Raw genomic sequence first — 17,727 nt, 5'->3', positions numbered from 1 at the left:
GATTGCACGTTCCGCTCTGTCGCCTGTTTGCGCCTTCTGATCGCGTTCGTTCCGCTCCATGAAACCACTTTGCGAGTCTGTAGCGGATTTTCAGTTCAGGTTTCTGTTCATCGAAGGAGGGTTGAAGTGAGAGGCGACTGTACTGTGTTCTGATAAATCCATCCGAAAGTTTCATTCTTCAATCGGCCCGGTCTCCATCAACATGTCGACGCTGCCCAAGCAACTACGAGACGAGAGGTGAGTTACGAGGCTAGTGGTGACAGCGGTTGTTGAAGGCAGCATAGGACTGTTAGGAAATGTGAACTTCTGATTCCAGAACTGTTGTTAATGTGCGTTTATGTAACCCTTATTTTACCAGTTAAATCGACTGAGAAGTGAGAAGAGGAGGGGGGATGAATGAGCCAACTGGGAACAGGGGAAGATTAGGTGGCCATGATGTGAGGGCCAGATTGGGCATTTAGCCAGTAACTAGGCAATGGAATAGTAACAGCGAAGATATTTCCCCTTTTATCTGTGGTAGGAACCTATTCTTCTATAATGTATGCAGCGCGTTTCCAATCTTTCTAGAACAGTCATCTGTCACGATTGTGAATTTGAAACTAAACTAAATTCCATAATAGTCACCAGAGTGACTCCTTTTGCAACATTCACCCTACATAAATGCGAGTGTGTACGCTATGACGTGTGTTTCCTCGCACCACAGGTGCAGTATGTATGTGTATGTGTGTGTGTGTGTGTGTGTGTGTGTGTGTGTGTGTGTGTGTGTGTGTGTGTGTGTGTGTGTGTGTGTGTGTGTGTGTGTGTGTGTGTGTGTGTGTGTGTGTGTGTGTTTATTATTATTAGTGTGTGTGTGTGTGTGTGTGTGTGTGTGTGTGTGTGTGTGTGTGTGTGTGTGTGTGTGTGTGTGTGTGTGTGTGTGTGTGTGTGTGTGTGTGTGTGTAGTGGCTGTGTGTGTGTGTGTGTGTGTGTGTGTGTGTGTGTGTGTGTGTGTGTGTGTGTGTGTGTGTGTGTGTGTGTGTGTGTGTGTGTGTGTGTGTAGGGCTGTGTGTATATATGTATGTGTGTGTGTGTGTGTGTGTGTGTGTGTGTGTGTGTGTGTGTGTGTGTGTGTGTGTGTGTGTGTGTGTGTGTGTGTGTGTGTGTGTGTGTGTGTGAGAGAGAGTTCTCGGTGCCATGAAGCCCTGTACATCAGCCTGCGGTTGGACTGCTCTAACCTGTCTGATATGTTGCTGATGTTCTATAACCCCCAGGGTTCTTTCCCAATCCATGTTTGTATATATTAGTGACGTCATACAGCACGTCTTGAAGCTGAACGTCACCTAAGCATTTGTTTACTTCTTAGTTCACCTCACCTCCTCTCCTCTCCTCTCCTCTCCTCTCCTCTCCTCTCCTCTCCTCTCCTCTCCTCTCCTCTCCTCTCCTCTCCTCTCCTCTCCTCTCCTCTCCTCTCCTCTCCTCTCCTCTCCTCTCCTCTCGCTCAGTGATTTTGACCAGCTTCCATGACATTCCCATCAGTGCCACCATCGCAGACATTGAGGAGAAAAAGGGCTTCATCGACTATTATGTAAGTGTGTCTCTGTATGCTGGTGAACACTGACCACACAACCCATGAGTTAGAATGGTGAGAACGCTTTAAACGCTAAGAATGGTGTGAAAAGCATCTCAAAAGCTCATGTAAGAATCCTCCCTCCCTCCCTCCCCCTCACTCCCTCACTCCTCACTCCCTCACTCCTCACTCACTCCCTCACTCACTCACTCACTCACTCACTCACTCACTCACTCACTCACTCCACTCCTCACTCACTCACTCACTCACTCACTCACTCACTCACTCCTCACTCCTCCTCCCCCTGCTCTCCTCGCCTCCTCCTCCTCCTGTTCCCCTCCTCCTCCCCTCCCTCCCTCCCTGCTCTCTCCCTGGTCCCCCCCCTGTCTCCCGGCAGCGTTTTGTGATGGAGGTAAGGACCAGAGGTGGTAGTAAGTACCTGATATACCGGAGGTACAGCCAGTTCTTCAACCTGCACAGTGACCTGGAACTGAAGCATTCACCTGGAGACCAGGGCACATCTGGACCTAACACCTGCAGGCTGCCCACCCTGCCTGGTAAGAGGGGGGTGGAGGGGTGGGCTGCTCTGTGTGTGTGTGTGTGTGTGTGTGTGTGTGTGTGTGTGTGTGTGTGTGTGTGTGTGTGTGTGTGTGTGTGTGTGTGTGTGTGTGTGTGTGTGTGTGTGTGTGTGTGTGTGTGTGTGTGTGTGTGTGTGTGTGTGTGTGTAGGGCTGTGTGTATATATATGTATGTGTGTGTGTGTGTGTGTGTGTGTGTGTGTGTGTGTGTGTGTGTGTAAGTTTTATGTGCTTTTGCACATATACATATTATGTGTATGCCGTTGGGTGTGTCATTGTACATGAATGTTCGGTATGTTGGGTATGAGTTATGTAAAAACATAATTCACCCTGTCATAGTTCACTTCTCTCCCGGGTGTAAGAATACCTAGCATTGTGTAAAACACACCATATCAGATAAACCAGGACTACTATTCCCTCTCAGTGTTAACACCATATCAGATAGACCAGGACTCCTATTCCCTCTCAGTGTTAACACCATATCAGATAGACCAGGACTCCTATTCCCTCTCAGTGTTAACACCATATCAGATAGACCAGGACTCCTATTCCCTCTCAGTGTTAACACCATATCAGATAGACCAGGACTCCTATTCCCTCTCAGTGTTAACACCATATCAGATAGACCAGGACTCCTATTCCCTCTCAGTGTTAACACCATATCAGATAGACCAGGACTCCTATTCACTCTCAGTGTTAACACCATATCAGATAGACCAGGACTCCTATTCCCTCCTCAGTGTTAACACCATATCAGATAGACCAGGACTCATATTCCCTATCAGTGTTAACACCATATCAGATAGACCAGGACTCTCTATTCCCTCTCAGTGTTAACACCATATCAGATAGACCAGGACTCCTATTCCCTCTCAGTGTTAACACCATATCAGATAGACCAGGACTCCTATTCCCTCTCAGTGTTAACACCATATCAGATAGACCAGGACTCCTATTCCCTCTCAGTTTTAACACCATATCAGATAGACCAGGACTCCTATTCCCTCTCAGTGTTAACACCATATCAGATAGACCAGGACTCCTATTCCCTCTCAGTGTTAACACCATATCAGATAGACCAGGACTCCTATTCCCTCTCAGTGTTAACACCATATCAGATAGACCAGGACTACTATTCCCTCTCATTCCCATATCAGATCAGGACTCTATTCCCTCTCAGTGTTAACACCATATCAGATAGACCAGGACTACTATTCCCTCTCAGTGTTAACACCATATCAGATAGACCAGGACTCCTATTCCCTCTCAGTGTTAACACCATATCAGATAGACCAGGACTCCTATTCCCTCTCAGTGTTAACACCATATCAGATAGACCAGGACTCCTATTCCCTCTCAGTGTTAACACCATATCAGATAGACCAGGACTCCTATTCCCTCTCAATGTTAACACCATATCAGATAGACCAGGACTCCTATTCCCTCTCAGTGTTAACACTATATCAGATAGACCAGGACTCCTATTCCCTCTCAGTGTTAACACCATATCAGATAGACCAGGACTCCTATTCCCTCTCAGTGTTAACACCATATCAGATAGACCAGGACTCCTATTCCCTCTCAGTGTTAACACCATATCAGATAGACCAGGACTCCTATTCCCTCTCAGTGTTAACACCATATCAGATAGACCAGGACTCCTATTCCCTCTCAGTGTTAACACCATATCAGATAGACCAGGACTCCTATTCCCTCTCAGTGTCAACACCATATCAGATAGACCAGGACTACTATTCCCTCTCAGTGTTAACACCATATCAGATAGACCAGGACTCCTATTCCCTCTCAGTGTTAACACCATATCAGATAGACCAGGACTCCTATTCCCTCTCTGTGTTACTGGATATTATGAAGACGTCAGTCAGTCCAAACACTTTTACTTTATTCAGCATTTACACACACACACACACACACACACACACACACACACACACACACACACACACACACACACACACACACACACACACACACACACACACACACACACACACACACACACACACACACACACACACACACACACACACACACACACACACACACACACACACACACACACACACCAATTCAAAGACAGAAAGTGAGTGAGTGAGTGATCGAACCAGGGATTAGCCAAAAAAAAGAGACAGACAGACAGACAGACAGACAGACAGACAGACAGACAGACAGACAGACAGACAGACAGACAGACAGACAGACAGACAGACACAGACAGACAGACAGACAGACAGACAGACAGACAGACAGACAGACAGAGAGAGAGACAGAAAGACAGATACAAGAGAGAGACAGAAAGACAGACAAGGAGAGAGAGAAAGACAGACAGAGAGAAAGACAGAGAGAGAGAGAGAGAAAGACAGAAAGACAGACAGAGAGAGAGAAAGACAGACAGACAGACAGAGAGAGAGAGAGACAGACAGACAGACAGACAGACAGACAGACAGACAGACAGACAGACAGACAGACAGACAGACAGACAGACAGACAGACAGACAGACAGACAGAGGAGACAGAAAGACAGACAAGAGAGAGAGGGAAAGACAGATACAAGGAGAGAGAGAAGACAGAGAGAGAGAGAGAAAGACAGACAGAGAGAGAGAGAGAAAGACAGAAAGACAGACAGAGAGAGTGGGAGAGAAAGACAGAGAGTGGGAGAGAAAGAGAGAGAGTGGGAGAAAGAGAGAGTGGGAGAGAAGAGAGAGAGTTGGTAGAGCATGGCGCTTGTAACGCCAGTGTAGTGGGTTCGATCCCGGGACCACCCATACGTAGAATGTATGCACACATGACTGTAAGTCGCTTTGGATAAAAGCGTCTGCTAAATGGCATATATTATTATTATTATTATATTATTATTATTATTATTATTATTAGAAAGAGAGAGTGGGAGAGAAGAGAGAGAGAGTGGGAGAGAAAGAGAGAGAGTGGGAGAGAAAGAGAGAGAGTGGGAGAGAAAGAGAGAGTGGGAGAGAAAGAGAGAGAGTGGGAGAGAAAGAGAGGAGAGAGAGGAGAGAGAAGAGAGAGAGTGGGAGAGAAAGAGAGAGAGTGGGAGAGAAAGAGAGAGAGTGGGAGAGAAAGAGAGAGAGTGGGAGAGAAAGAGAGAGAGTGGGAAAGACAGAGAGTGGGAGAGAAAGACAGAGAGTGGGAGAGAAAGACAGAGAGTGGGAGAGAAAGACAGAGAGTGGGAGAGAAAGACAGAGAGTGGGAGAGAAAGACAGAGAGTGGGAGAGAAAGACAGAGTGGGAGAAAGACAGAGAGTGGGAGAGAAAGACAGAGAGTGGGAGAGAAGACAGAGAGTGGGAGAGAAAGAGAGAGAGTGGGAGAGAAAGACAGTGGGAGAGAAGACAGAAAGAGGGAGGAAAGACTGAAGTGAGAGAGAAAGACTGAGAGTGGGAGAGAAAGACTGAGAGTGAGAGAGAAGACAGTGGGAGAGAAAGACAGTGGGAGAGAAATACAGTGGGAGAGAAAAGACAATGGGAGAGAAAGACAGAGAGTGGGAGAGAAAGACAGAGAGAAGAAAGACAGTGGGAGAAAGACAATGGGAGAAAGACAGAGAGTGGGAGAGAAAGACAGAGAGTGAGAGAAAAGACAGAGTGGGAGAGAAAGAGAGAGAGTGGGAGAGAAAGAGAGACAGGGAGAGAAGAGAGAGAGTGGGAGAAAGAAAGACAGAGAGTGGGAGAGAAAGACAGAGAGTGGGAGAGAAAGACAGACAGAGAAAAGACAGACAGAGAGAAGACCGACAGATTGAGACAGAGAAAGAGAGAAAGACATATGTCTGTCTCTCCCCCTACATTGTTACAAGGCTCTTCTCTAGATGTCTGTCTCCGATAGCTCTCCTTCTCAGTGCTCCTTCTCTGATTTATGACCTTGAATGTCTGGATGTCTGTCCTCCTTCTCTGATTGGACAGAGGCTGACTGTCTCTCCTTCTATATGTCTGTCTCTCCCTCTGTACTGTCTCCTTCTCTATATGTCTGTCTCCTTCTCTATATGTCTGTCTCTCCTTCTCTATATGTCTGTCTCTCCTTATCTGTATGTCTGTCTCTCCTTCTCTGTATGTCTGTATGTCTCTCCTTCTCTATATGTCTGTCTCCTTCTCTATATGTCTGTCTCTCCTTCTCTGTATGTCTCTCTCCTTCTCTGTATGTCTGTCTCTCTTCTCTGTATGTCTGTCTCTCCCTTCTCTGCTATGTCTGTCTCCTTCTCTATATGTCTGTCTCCTTCTCTATATGTCTGTCTCCTTCTCTATGTCTGTCTCCTTCTCTATATGTCTGTCTCCTTCTCTCTACCTCCTTCTCTATATGTCTGTCTCCTTCTCTAATGTCTGTCTCCTTCTCTATATGTCTGTCTCCTTCTCTATATGTCTGTCTCCTTCTCTATGACTCATATGTCTGTCTGTCTCCTTCTCTATATGTCTGATGTCTGTCTCCTTCTCTATATGTCTGTCTCCTTCTCTATGTCTGTCTCTGACTCTATATGTCTGTCTCCTTCTCTATATGTCTGTCTCCTTCTCTATATATCTGTCTCTCCTTCTCCTGTCTCCTTCTCTATATGTCTGTCTCTTCTCTATATGTCTGTCTCCTTCTCTATATGTCTGTCTCTGACTCTATATGTCTCTCCTTCTCTATATGTCTGTCTCCTTCTCTATATATCTGTCTCTCCTTCTCTATATGTCTGTCTCCTTCTCTATATGTCTGTCTCCTTCTCTATATGTCTGTCTCTCTATATGTCTGTCTCTGACTCTATATGTATATGTCTGTCTCCTTCTCTCTATGTCTATCTCCTTCTCTATATGTCTGTCTCTGACTCTATATGTCTGTCTCCTTCTCTATATGTCTGTCTCCTTCTCTATATATCTGTCTGTCTCCTTCTCTATATGTCTGTCTCCTTCTCTATATGTCTGTCTCTGACTCTATATGTCTGTCTCCTTCTCTATATGTCTGTCTCCTTCTCTATATATCTGTCTGTCTCCTTCTCTATATATCTGTCTGTCTCCTTCTCTATATGTCTGTCTCCTTCTCTATATGTCTGTCTCCTTCTCTATATGTCTGTCTCCTTCTCTATATGTCTGTCTCCTCTATATGTCTGTCTCCTTCTCTATATATCTGTCTGTCTCCTTCTCTATATGTCTGTCTCCTTCTCTATATGTCTGTCTCCTTCTCTATATGTCTGTCTCTGACTCTATATGTCTGTCTCCTTCTCTATATGTCTGTCTCCTTCTCTATATATCTGTCTGTCTCCTTCTCTATATGTCTGTCTCCTGTCTCCTTCTCTATATGTCTGTCTCCTTCTCTATATGTCTCCTTCTCTATATGTCTGTCTCCTTCTCTATATGTCTGTCTCTGACTCTATATGTCTGTCTCTCCTTCTCTATATGTCTGTCTCTCCTTCTCTATATGTCTGTCTCCTTCTCTATATGTCTGTCTCTGACTCTATATGTCTGTCTCTCCTTCTCTATATGTCTGTCTCTGACTCTATATGTCTGTCTCTGTCTGTCTCTGACTCTATGTCTGTCTCTCCTTCTCTATATGTCTGTCTCTGACTCTATATGACTGTCTCCTTCTCTATATGTCTGTCTCCTTCTCTATATGTCTGTCTCTCCTTCTCTATATGTCTATCTCTCCTTCTCTATATGTCTGTCTCCTTCTCTATATGTCTGTCTCCTTCTCTATATGTCTGTCTCCTTCTCTATATGTCTGTCTCCTTCTCTATATGTCTGTCTCCTTCTCTATATGTCTGTCTCTCCTTCTCTATATGTCTGTCTCCTTCTCTATATGTCTGTCTCCTTCTCTATATGTCTGTCTCCTTCTCTATATGTCTGTCTCTGACTCTATATGTCTGTCTCTCCTTCTCTATATGTCTGTCTCTGACTCTATATGTCTGTCTCTGACTCTATATGTCTGTCTCTCCTTCTCTATATGTCTGTCTCTGACTCTATATGTCTGTCTCTCCTTCTCTATATGTCTGTCTCTCCTTCTCTATATGTCTGTCTCCTTCTCTATATGTCTGTCTCTGACTCTATATGTCTGTCTCTCCTTCTCTATATGTCTGTCTCTGACTCTATATGTCTGTCTCTCCTTCTCTATATGTCTGTCTCCTTCTCTATATGTCTGTCTCTCCTTCTCTATATGTCTGTCTCTGACTCTATATGACTCTCTATATGTCTGTCTCCTTCTCTATATGTCTGTCTCTCCTTCTCTATATGTCTGTCTCTCCTTCTCTATATGTCTTCTCTATATGTCTGTCTCCTTCTCTATATGTCTGTCTCCTTCTATATGTATGTCTCCTTCTCTATATGTCTGTCTCCTTCTCTATATGTCTGTCTCTCCTTCTCTATATGTCTGTCTCCTTCTCTATATGTCTGTCTCCTTCTCTATGTCTGTCTCCTTCTCTATATGTCTGTCTCTCCTTCTCTATATATGTCTGTCTCTCCTTCTCTATATGTCTGTCTCTGACTCTATATGTCTGTCCTCCTTCTCTATATGTCTGTCTCTTCTCTGTATGTCTGTCTCTCTTCTCTATATGTCTGTCTCCTTCTCTATATGTCTGTCTCCTTCTCTATATGTCTGTCTCTGACTCTATATGTCTGTCTCTCCTTCTCTATATGTCTGTCTCTGACTCTATATGTCTGTCTCTCCTTCTCTATATGTCTGTCTCTCCTTCTCTGTATGTCTGTCTCTCCTTCTCTATATGTCTGTCTCTGACTCTATATGTCTGTCTCCTTCTCTATATGTCTGTCTCCTTCTCTATATGTCTGTCTCTGACTCTATATGTCTGTCTCTCCTTCTCTATATGTCTGTCTCTCCTTCTCTGTATGTCTGTCTGTCTCTCCTTCTCTATATGTCTGTCTCCCTTCTCTATATGTCTTCTCTATATGTCTGTCTCTGTATATGTCTGTCTCTGACTCTATATGTCTGTCTCTCCTTCTCTATATGTCTGTCTCTGACTCTATATGTCTGTCTCTCCTTCTCTATATGTCTGTCTCTCCTTCTCTGTATGTCTCTATATGTCTGTCTCTGACCTATCTGTCTCTTCTCTATATGTCTGTCTCCTTCTCTATATGTCTGTCTCTGACTCTATATGTCTGTCTCCTTCTCTATATGTCTGTCTCTCCTTCTCTGTATGTCTGTCTCTCCTTCTCTATATGTCTGTCTCTCCTTCTCTATATGTCTGTCTCTGACTCTATATGTCTGTCTCTGACTATATATGTGTCTCTGACTCCTGTCTCTGACTCTATATGTCTGTCTCTGACTCTATGTCTGTCTCTCCTTCTATATGTCTGTCTCTCCTTCTATATGTCTGTCTCCTTCTCTATATGTCTGTCTCCTTCTCTATGTCTGTCTCCTTCTCTATATGTCTGTCTCCTTCTCTATATGTCTGTCTCTGACTCTATATGTCTGTCTCTGACTATATATGTCTGTCTCCTTCTCTATATGACTGTTTCTCTTCTCTATATGTCTGTCTCTGACTGTATATGTCTGTCTCTTCTCTATATGTCTGTCTCCTTCTCTATATGTCTGTCTCCTTCTCTATATGTCTGTCTCTGACTCTATATGTCTGTCTCTGACTGTATATGTCTGTCTCTGACTGTATATGTCTGTCTCTGACTGTATATGTCTGTCTGTCTCCTTCTCTATATGTCTGACTGTATATGTCTGTCTCTGACTGTATATGTCTGTCTCTGACTGTATATGTCTGTCTCTGACTGTATATGTCTGTCTCTGACTATGTCTGTCTGACTCTATGTCTGTCTCTGACTCTATATGTCTGTCTCTGACTCTATATGTCTGTCTCTGACTCTATATGTCTGTCTCTGACTGTATATGTCTGTCTCTGACTGTATATGTCTGTCTCTGACTCTATATGTCTGTCTCTGATTGTATATGTCTGTCTCTCCTTCTCTATATGTCTGTCTCTGAATCTATAGGTCTGTCTCTGACTCTATATGTCTGTCTCTGACTGTATATGTCTGTCTCTGATTGTATATGTCTGTCTCTCCTTCTCTATATGTCTGTCTCTGAATCTATATGTCTGTCTCTGACTCTATATGTCTGTCTCTGACTCTATATGTCTGTTTCTCCTTCTCTATATGTCTGTCTCCTTCTCTATATGTCTGTCTCCTTCTCTATATGTCTGTCTCTGACTGTATATGTCTGTCTCCTTCTCTATATGTCTGTCTCCTTCTCTATATGTCTGTCTCCTTCTCTATATGTCTGTCTCCTTCTCTATATGTCTGTCTCCTTCTCTATATGTCTGTCTCTGACTGTATATGTCTGTCTCCTCTATATGTCTGTCTCCTTCTCTATATGTCTGTCTCTGACTGTATATGTCTGTCTCTGACTCTATATGTCTGTCTCTGACTGTATATGTCTGTCTCTGATTGTATATGTCTGTCTCTCCTTCTCTATATGTCTGTCTCTGAATCTATATGTCTGTCTCTGACTCTATATGTCTGTCTCTGACTCTATATGTCTGTCTCTGACTCTATATGTCTGTCTCTGACTCTATATGTCTGTCTCTGACTCTATATGTCTGTCTCTCCTTCTCTATATGTCTGTCTCTGACTCTATATGTCTGTCTCTGATTGTATATGTCTGTCTCTACTTCTCTATATGTCTGTCTCCTTCTCTATATGTCTGTCTCTGACTCTATATGTCTGTCTCCTTCTCTATATGTCTGTCTCCTTCTCTATATGTCTGTCTCCTTCTCTATATGTCTGTCTCTCCTTCTATATGTCTGTCTGTCTGTCTCTCCTTCTCTATATGTCTGTCTGTCTGTCTCTCCTCCTCTATATGTCTGTCTGTCTCTCCTCTCTATATGTATACCTCACCTCGCTCATCAACTTATCCCCTGACCGCTGGCTACGTCCCTTCCGTCTTCAAGAGAGCGAGAGTTGCACCCCTTCTGAAAAAACCTACACTCGATCCCTCCGATGTCAACAACTACAGACCAGTATCCCTTCTTTCTTTTCTCTCCAAAACTCTTGAACGTGCCGTCCTTGGTCAGCTCTCCCGCTATCTCTCTCAGAATGACCTTCTTGATCCAAATCAGTCAGGTTTCAAGACTAGTCATTCAACTGAGACTGCTCTTCTCTGTATCACGGAGGCGCTCCGCACCGCTAAAGCTAACTCTCTCTCCTCTGCTCTCATCCTTCTAGACCTATCGGCTGCCTTGATACTGTGAACCATCAGATCCTCCTCTCCACCCTCTCCGAGTTGGGCATCTCCGGCGCGGCCCACGCTTGATTGCGTCCTACCTGACAGGTCGCTCCTACCAGGTGGCGTGGCGAGAATCTGTCTCCTCACCACGCGCTCTCACCACTGGTGTCCCCAGGGCTCTGTTCTAGGCCCTCTCCTATTCTCGCTATACACCAAGTCACTTGGCTCTGTCATAACCTCACATGGTCTCTCCTATCATTGCTATGCAGACGACACACAATTAATCTTCTCCTTTCCCCCTTCTGATGACCAGGTGGCGAATCGCATCTCTGCATGTCTGGCAGACATATCAGTGTGGATGACGGATCACCACCTCATGCTGAACTTCGGCAGACGGAGCTGCTCTTCCTCCCGGGAAGGACTGCCCGTTCCATGATCTGCCATCACGGTTGACAACTCCATTGTGTCCTCCTCCCAGAGCGCTAAGAACAGGCGTGATCCTGGACAACAAACTGTCGTTCTCACTAACATCAAGGCGGTGGCCCTTCCTGTAGGTTCATGCTCTACAACATCCACGAGTACGACCCTGCCTCACACAGGAAGCGGCGCAGGTCTAATCCAGGCACTTGTCATCTCCCGTCTGGATTACTGCAACTCGCTGTTGGCTGGGCTCCCTGCCTGTGCCATTAAACCCTACAACTCATCCAGAACGCCGCAGCCCGACTAGTGTTCAACCTTCCCAAGTTCTCTCACGTCACCCCGCTCCTCCGCTCTCTCCTGGCTTCCAGTTGAAGCTCGCATCCGCTACAAGACCATGGTGCTTGCCTGCGGAGCTGTGAGGGGAGACGGCACCTCAGTACCTCCAGGCTCTGATCAGGCCCCTACACCCAAATAAGGGCACTGCGTTCATCCACCTCTGGCCTGCTCGCCTCCCTACCACTGAGGAAGTACAGTTCCCGCTCAGCTCAGTCAAAACTGTTCGCTGCTCTGGCTCCCCAATGGTGGAACAAACTCCCTCATGACGCCAGGACAGCGGAGTCAATCACCACCTTCCGGAGACACCTGAAACCCACCTCTTTAAGGAATACCTAGGATAGGATAAAGTAATCCTTCTCACCCCCCTCCCCCCTTAAAATATTAGATGCACTATTGTAAAGTGGTTGTTCACTGGATGTCATAAGGTGAATGCACCAATTTGTAAAAATTAGCTCTGGATAAGAGCGTCTGCTAAATGACTTAAATGTAAATGTAAATGTAAATATGTCTGTCTGTCTCTCCTCCTCTATATGTCTGTCTGTCTCTCCTCCTCTATATGTCTATCTCTCCTTCTCTATATGTCTGTCTGTCTCTCCTTCTCTATATGTCTGTCTGTCTGTCTGTCTCTCCTTCTCTATATGTCTGTCTCTCCTTCTCTATATGTCTGTCTCTCCTCCTCTATATTTACATTTACATTTAAGTCATTTAGCAGACGCTCTTATCCAGAGCGATGTCTGCCTCTGCTTCTCTATATGTCTGTCTCTGACTCTATATGTCTGTCTGTCTGTCTCTCCTTCTCTATATGTCTGTCTGTTTGTCTCTCCTTCTCTATATGTCTGTCTGTCTGTCTCTCCTTCTCTATGTCTGTCTCTCCTTTATCTATATGTCTGTCTCTCCTTCTCTATATGTCTATCTCCTTCTCTATATGTCTGTCTGTCTCTCCTTCTCTATATGTCTGTCTCTCTCCTTCTCTATATGTCTCTGTCTCTCCTTCTCTATATGTGTGTCTGTCTCTCCTTCTCTATGTCTGTCTGTCTCTCCTTTTCTATATGTCTGTCTGTCTCTCCTTCTCTATATGTCTGTCTGTCTCTCCTTCTCTATATGTCTGTCTGTCTGTCTCTCCTTCTCTATATGTCTGTCTGTCTGTCTCCTTCTCTATATGTCTGTCTGTCTCTCTCTTCTCTATATGTCTGTCTGTCTGTCTGTCTGTCTCTTCTCTATATGTCTGTCTGTCTCTCCTTCTCTATATGTCTGTCTGTCTCTTTTCTATGTCTCTCCTTCTCTATATGTCTGTGTCTGTCTCTCCTTTTCTATGTCTCCTTCTCTATATGTCTGTGTCTCCTTCTTTTCTATGTCTCCTTCTCTATATGTCTGTCTCTCCTTCTCTATATGTCTGTCTGTCTGTCTGTCTGTCTGTCTGTCTGTCTGTCTGTCTGTCTGTCTGTCTGTCTGTCTGTCTGTCTGTCTGTCTGTCTGTCTGTCTGTCTGTCTGTCTGTCTGTCTGTCTGTCTGTCTGTCTGTCTGTCTGTCTGTCTGTCTGTCTGTCTGTCTGTCTGTCTCATCTCTTTTGTCTCTATCTTTCTGTCTTTGTCCCAAACAGTTGGATTTCTGCCAAGACTGAATACCTGTTTAACAGAATAATTAGTGTCTCTCTGCAGGTGTACACTAGAAAACAAGGATTTTATTGTGCGCTCTCTCTCTCTCTCTCTCTCTCTCTCTCTCTCTCTCTCTCTCTCTCTCTCTCTCTCTCTCTCTCTCTCTCTCTCTCTCTCTCTCCTCTCTCTCTCTCTCTCTCTCTCCCCGCTCCACCCTCCCCCCTCTCCCAATGTTATGTCCTGTTCTGTACTCTCACAGTAACATAATGGAGATGAAGACTCTAAAGTCCAGAGATAGAGTTACAGTAGAGGACTGTCAGTGAACTCTCTCACACACATATACACTTGGGCACGTGCCGTTTAAGCTCCCGAACGGCCAGCTTTTCCAATGTACACATGGGCTTAATGATGATCATGGAACTAATCATCAGTTCTCTCTATTTCCATTCAAATGAAAAGAGATGGACCCAGATAATGAGAGATGGAGAGAGACGGAGGAGATGGGAGAGAGAGAGAGACGGGGATGGAGGGAGATGGAGAGAGATGGAGAGAGAGAGAGACGGAGGGAGATGGAGATGGATGGAGAGATGGAGGGAGATGGGGAGAGAGAGAGAGAGAGAGAGAGAGAGAGAGAGAGAGAGAGAGAGAGAGAGAGAGAGAGAGAGAGAGAGAGAGAGAGAGAGAGAGAGAGAGAGAGAGAGAGAGAGAGAGAGAGAGGAGAGAGAGAGATGGAGAGATGGAGGAGATGAGAGAGATATGGAGGGAGAGATATGGAGGAGATGGAGAGAGATGGAGAGAGAGATGGAGAGACAGATGGAGAGAGACGGAGGGAGATGGAGAGATGGAGAGGAGAGATGGAGAGAGAGAGATGGAGAGAGAGATGGAGAGAGACAGATGGATGAGACAGATGGAGAGACAGATGGAGAGAGACAGATGGAGAGAGACAGATGGGAGATGGGAGATGGAGCGAGATATGGAGAGAGATGGAGAGGAGAGAGATGGAGAGAGATGGAGAGAGAGATAGAGAGAGATAGAGATGGAGAGAGATGGAGCCAGATATGAGTGATGGAGGAGATGGAGTCGGAGAGAGATCCAGAGGGAGAGATGGTGGGAGATAGAGATGATCACAGGCATTAGATGGGGCTAAATTAGTTGTAGCTTCTCTCTCTCTCTCTCTCTCTCTCTCTCTCTCTCTCTCTCTCTCTCTCTCTCTCTCTCTCTCTCTCTCTCTCCTCTCTCTCTCTCTCTCTCTGTCCTCTCCTCTCTCTCTCTGTCCTCTCCTCTCTCTCTCTGTCCTCTCCTCTCTCTCTCTGTCCTCTCCTCTCTCTCTCTCTCTCTGTCCTCTCCTCTCTCTCTCTGTCCTCTCCTCTCTCTCTCTCTCTCTCTCTCTCTCTCTCTCTCTCTCTCTCTCCTCTCTCTTTCTCTCTCTGTCCTCTCCCTCTCTCTCTCTCTCTGTCCTCTCCTCTCTCTCTCTGTCCTCTCCTCTCTCTGTCCTCTCCTCTCTCTCTCTCTCTCTGTCCTCCCCTCCACTGCAGCAACAACAAATGTGAGTAATAATGTGGATTATGATTCAAGGACATTTTTGTAGGATTTGATACATTTTTCATTTAGGGAAAATCAAGTGTGCCATATTAAAGGGAAAAGTACAAACTTTAGAGGCCTTTTAGGCCTTCTGTAGCTCAGTTGGTAGAGCATGGCGCTTGTAACGCCAGGGTAGTGGGTTCGATCCCTGGGACCACCCATACGTAGAATGTATGCACACATGACTGTAAGTCGCTTTGGATAAAAGCGTCTGCTAAATGGCATTTATTATTATTATTATTATTAAACCTCGAATACACTACAAGTTTTCATTCTCTGCTGTGCATGAAAATTCTCAGTGACAAAAGAGTGATCAAATGAAGATCCTACATATGTGGCCTGTGGGATGTTTCATTAACATATAATATAATAATAATATATGCCATTTAACATATCATCAACTCTGATGAGAAATGCAATTAAAATGTCATTATGTTGTTGATATTTATGCAACCACCCAAAGGCAATACTGTCAACCTTGAAATGAGTTATTTCGGATTGATCGATTTCCAGAAAGGAAGAGTTTTAGTTATTGGTTGGTCTTGTTGGAGGGTAAAACGTCGGGAGACTATCTATGGTGTGTGTCTTTGTGTGTCTCTAGGTAAAGTGTTCATTGGCAATAAGAAGGAGATTGCAGAGAATAGAATTCCAGAACTCAACACTTATATGAAGGTAAGTCATACGGAGAATATACCCCGAGTGTAAACTATGATCCCCTATTGATGTCACCTGTTAAATCCACTTCAGTCAGTGTAGGTGAAGGGGAGGAGACGGGTTAAAGGTGAAGGGGAGGAGACGGGTTAAAGGTGAAGGGGAGGAGACGGGTTAAAGGTGAAGGGGAGGAGACGGGTTAAAGATGAAGGGGAGGAGAGCGGGTTAAAGGTGAAGGGGAGGAGACGGGTTAAAGGTGAAGGGGAGGAGACGGGTTAAAGGTGAAGGGGAGGAGACGGGTTAAAGAAGGATTTTAAGCCTTGAGACAATTAAGACATGGATTGTGTATGTTTCTCATTCAGAGTGATTATGGGCAAGACAGAAGATTTAAGTGCCTTGAACGGGGGTACAATATTATGAGCCAGGCACACTGGTTTGTGTCAAGAACTGCAATGCTGCTGGGTTTTTACAATCAACAGTTTCCCATGTGTATCAAGAATGGTCCACCACCCAAAGGACGTCAGTCAACTTGACACAACTGTGGGAAGCATTTGGCAACATGCAACATGGGCCAGCATCCCCGTGGAACGCTTTCGACACCTTGTAGAGTCCATGTCCTGACGAACTGAGGCTGTTCTGAGGGCAAAGGGGCACAACTCAATATTAGGAAGGTGTTCTTAATGTTTTGTGCACTCAGTGTGTATTGCTGTCTCTCTCTTTCTCTCATTCTCTCTCTATATGTCTCTCTCCTCTCCTCCTCTCCTCTCCTCTCCTCTCCTCTTCCCCTTCCTCTCCTCTCTCCTAGAGATTGCTGGGCCTGCCTACCTGGGTTCTATTGGATGACGACATCAGGATGTTTTTCTACCAGACTGAGTCAGACAGTCAGCACCAACCACGAGCCCTGCGTGGCCTCCGGCCCCCCTACACGTAGGGTGTAGCTATCATTTAGTTTTACCGCTCTAATTACGCTGGTAACCAGTTTATAACAGCAGTAAGGCACCTCCAGGGGGTTTGTAGTATATGGGCTAAGGGCTGTATCCAGGCACTCCGTGTTGTGTCATGCTAAGAACAGCTTTTAGCCGTGGTATATTGGCCGTATACCACACCCTTTGGGCCTTATTGCTTAAATATAATACCACAGTAATACTGTTTCAACGTGTCACTACTGCTGCTACTTCCTGTAACTCTGGGACTCTTTAGCAGTCAGCTACTACTCCCCCAAAACAACTTGCTCCCTCCATACTTCTTTTATAACGTTGACTCATTCAGAGTTCACTGCACCACAGTCTCACATGAATAGAACTCTTACTTCTTCCACTTCCTGGGCACCACCCGTGACTAAGACTGCTTGACCTCTGAACCGCCTTCACTTAGCCCTGTAACAGAGAGTTGTTGGCCACTGTAGTTTCCTCTAATGTTCACTTCTCTGATGTGTTGCTCGCTCTTGTCACGGGGTTGAGTCCCAAATGGCACCCTATTCCTATATAGTGCACTACTTTTGACCAGGGGCGCATAGTGCACTATTTAGGGAATAGGGTGCTATTTGGGATGTTGTCAAGTTCCCCGTTAGGAGATGTGGTAACTAGGACATGTTATGTGCTAATTAGGGACTCTCTCAACAGGAAGTGATGTAAACTAGGACTCTCTCTATTTCCTCTTTGGACTGACCTCACTCACCGCAGGGTTTTTCACATTTTCTAAACGGTCATCTCTGACAGTACGATGAAATGTTAAAACTCCTTTCTATTCTCGCTCCCCCCCTCTCTCTCTCTCTCCCCCTCTCTCCTCTCCCCCTCTCTCCCTCTCCCCCTCTCTCCCTCTCCCCCCTCTCTCTCTCTCCCCTC

The 17,727-nt window shown here is 45.3% G+C and overlaps 1 protein-coding gene across 1 annotated transcript; it reads left to right on the top strand.

The window, feature by feature from the left end:
* Positions 1-14: 14 nt before the first annotated feature.
* LOC124023137 (neutrophil cytosol factor 4-like) lies at positions 15-16,810 on the top strand (the record flags this gene model as incomplete). The annotated part of the gene is given in 6 exon segments (XM_046337667.1): positions 15-237; positions 1,482-1,499; positions 1,501-1,564; positions 1,944-2,103; positions 15,834-15,904; positions 16,689-16,810. Coding segments are annotated over 6 exon segments (470 nt in total), but the record flags the coding sequence as incomplete, so codon positions are not given.
* Between the last annotated feature and the right edge of the window lie 917 nt (positions 16,811-17,727).

Source organism: Oncorhynchus gorbuscha, unplaced genomic scaffold (genome assembly GCF_021184085.1).
Source record: "Oncorhynchus gorbuscha isolate QuinsamMale2020 ecotype Even-year unplaced genomic scaffold, OgorEven_v1.0 Un_scaffold_1497, whole genome shotgun sequence".
NCBI classification, from domain to species: domain Eukaryota; kingdom Metazoa; phylum Chordata; class Actinopteri; order Salmoniformes; family Salmonidae; genus Oncorhynchus; species Oncorhynchus gorbuscha.
Note: the sequence above shows the minus strand (reverse complement) of the source record. Positions and strands in the feature narration are given on the sequence as shown.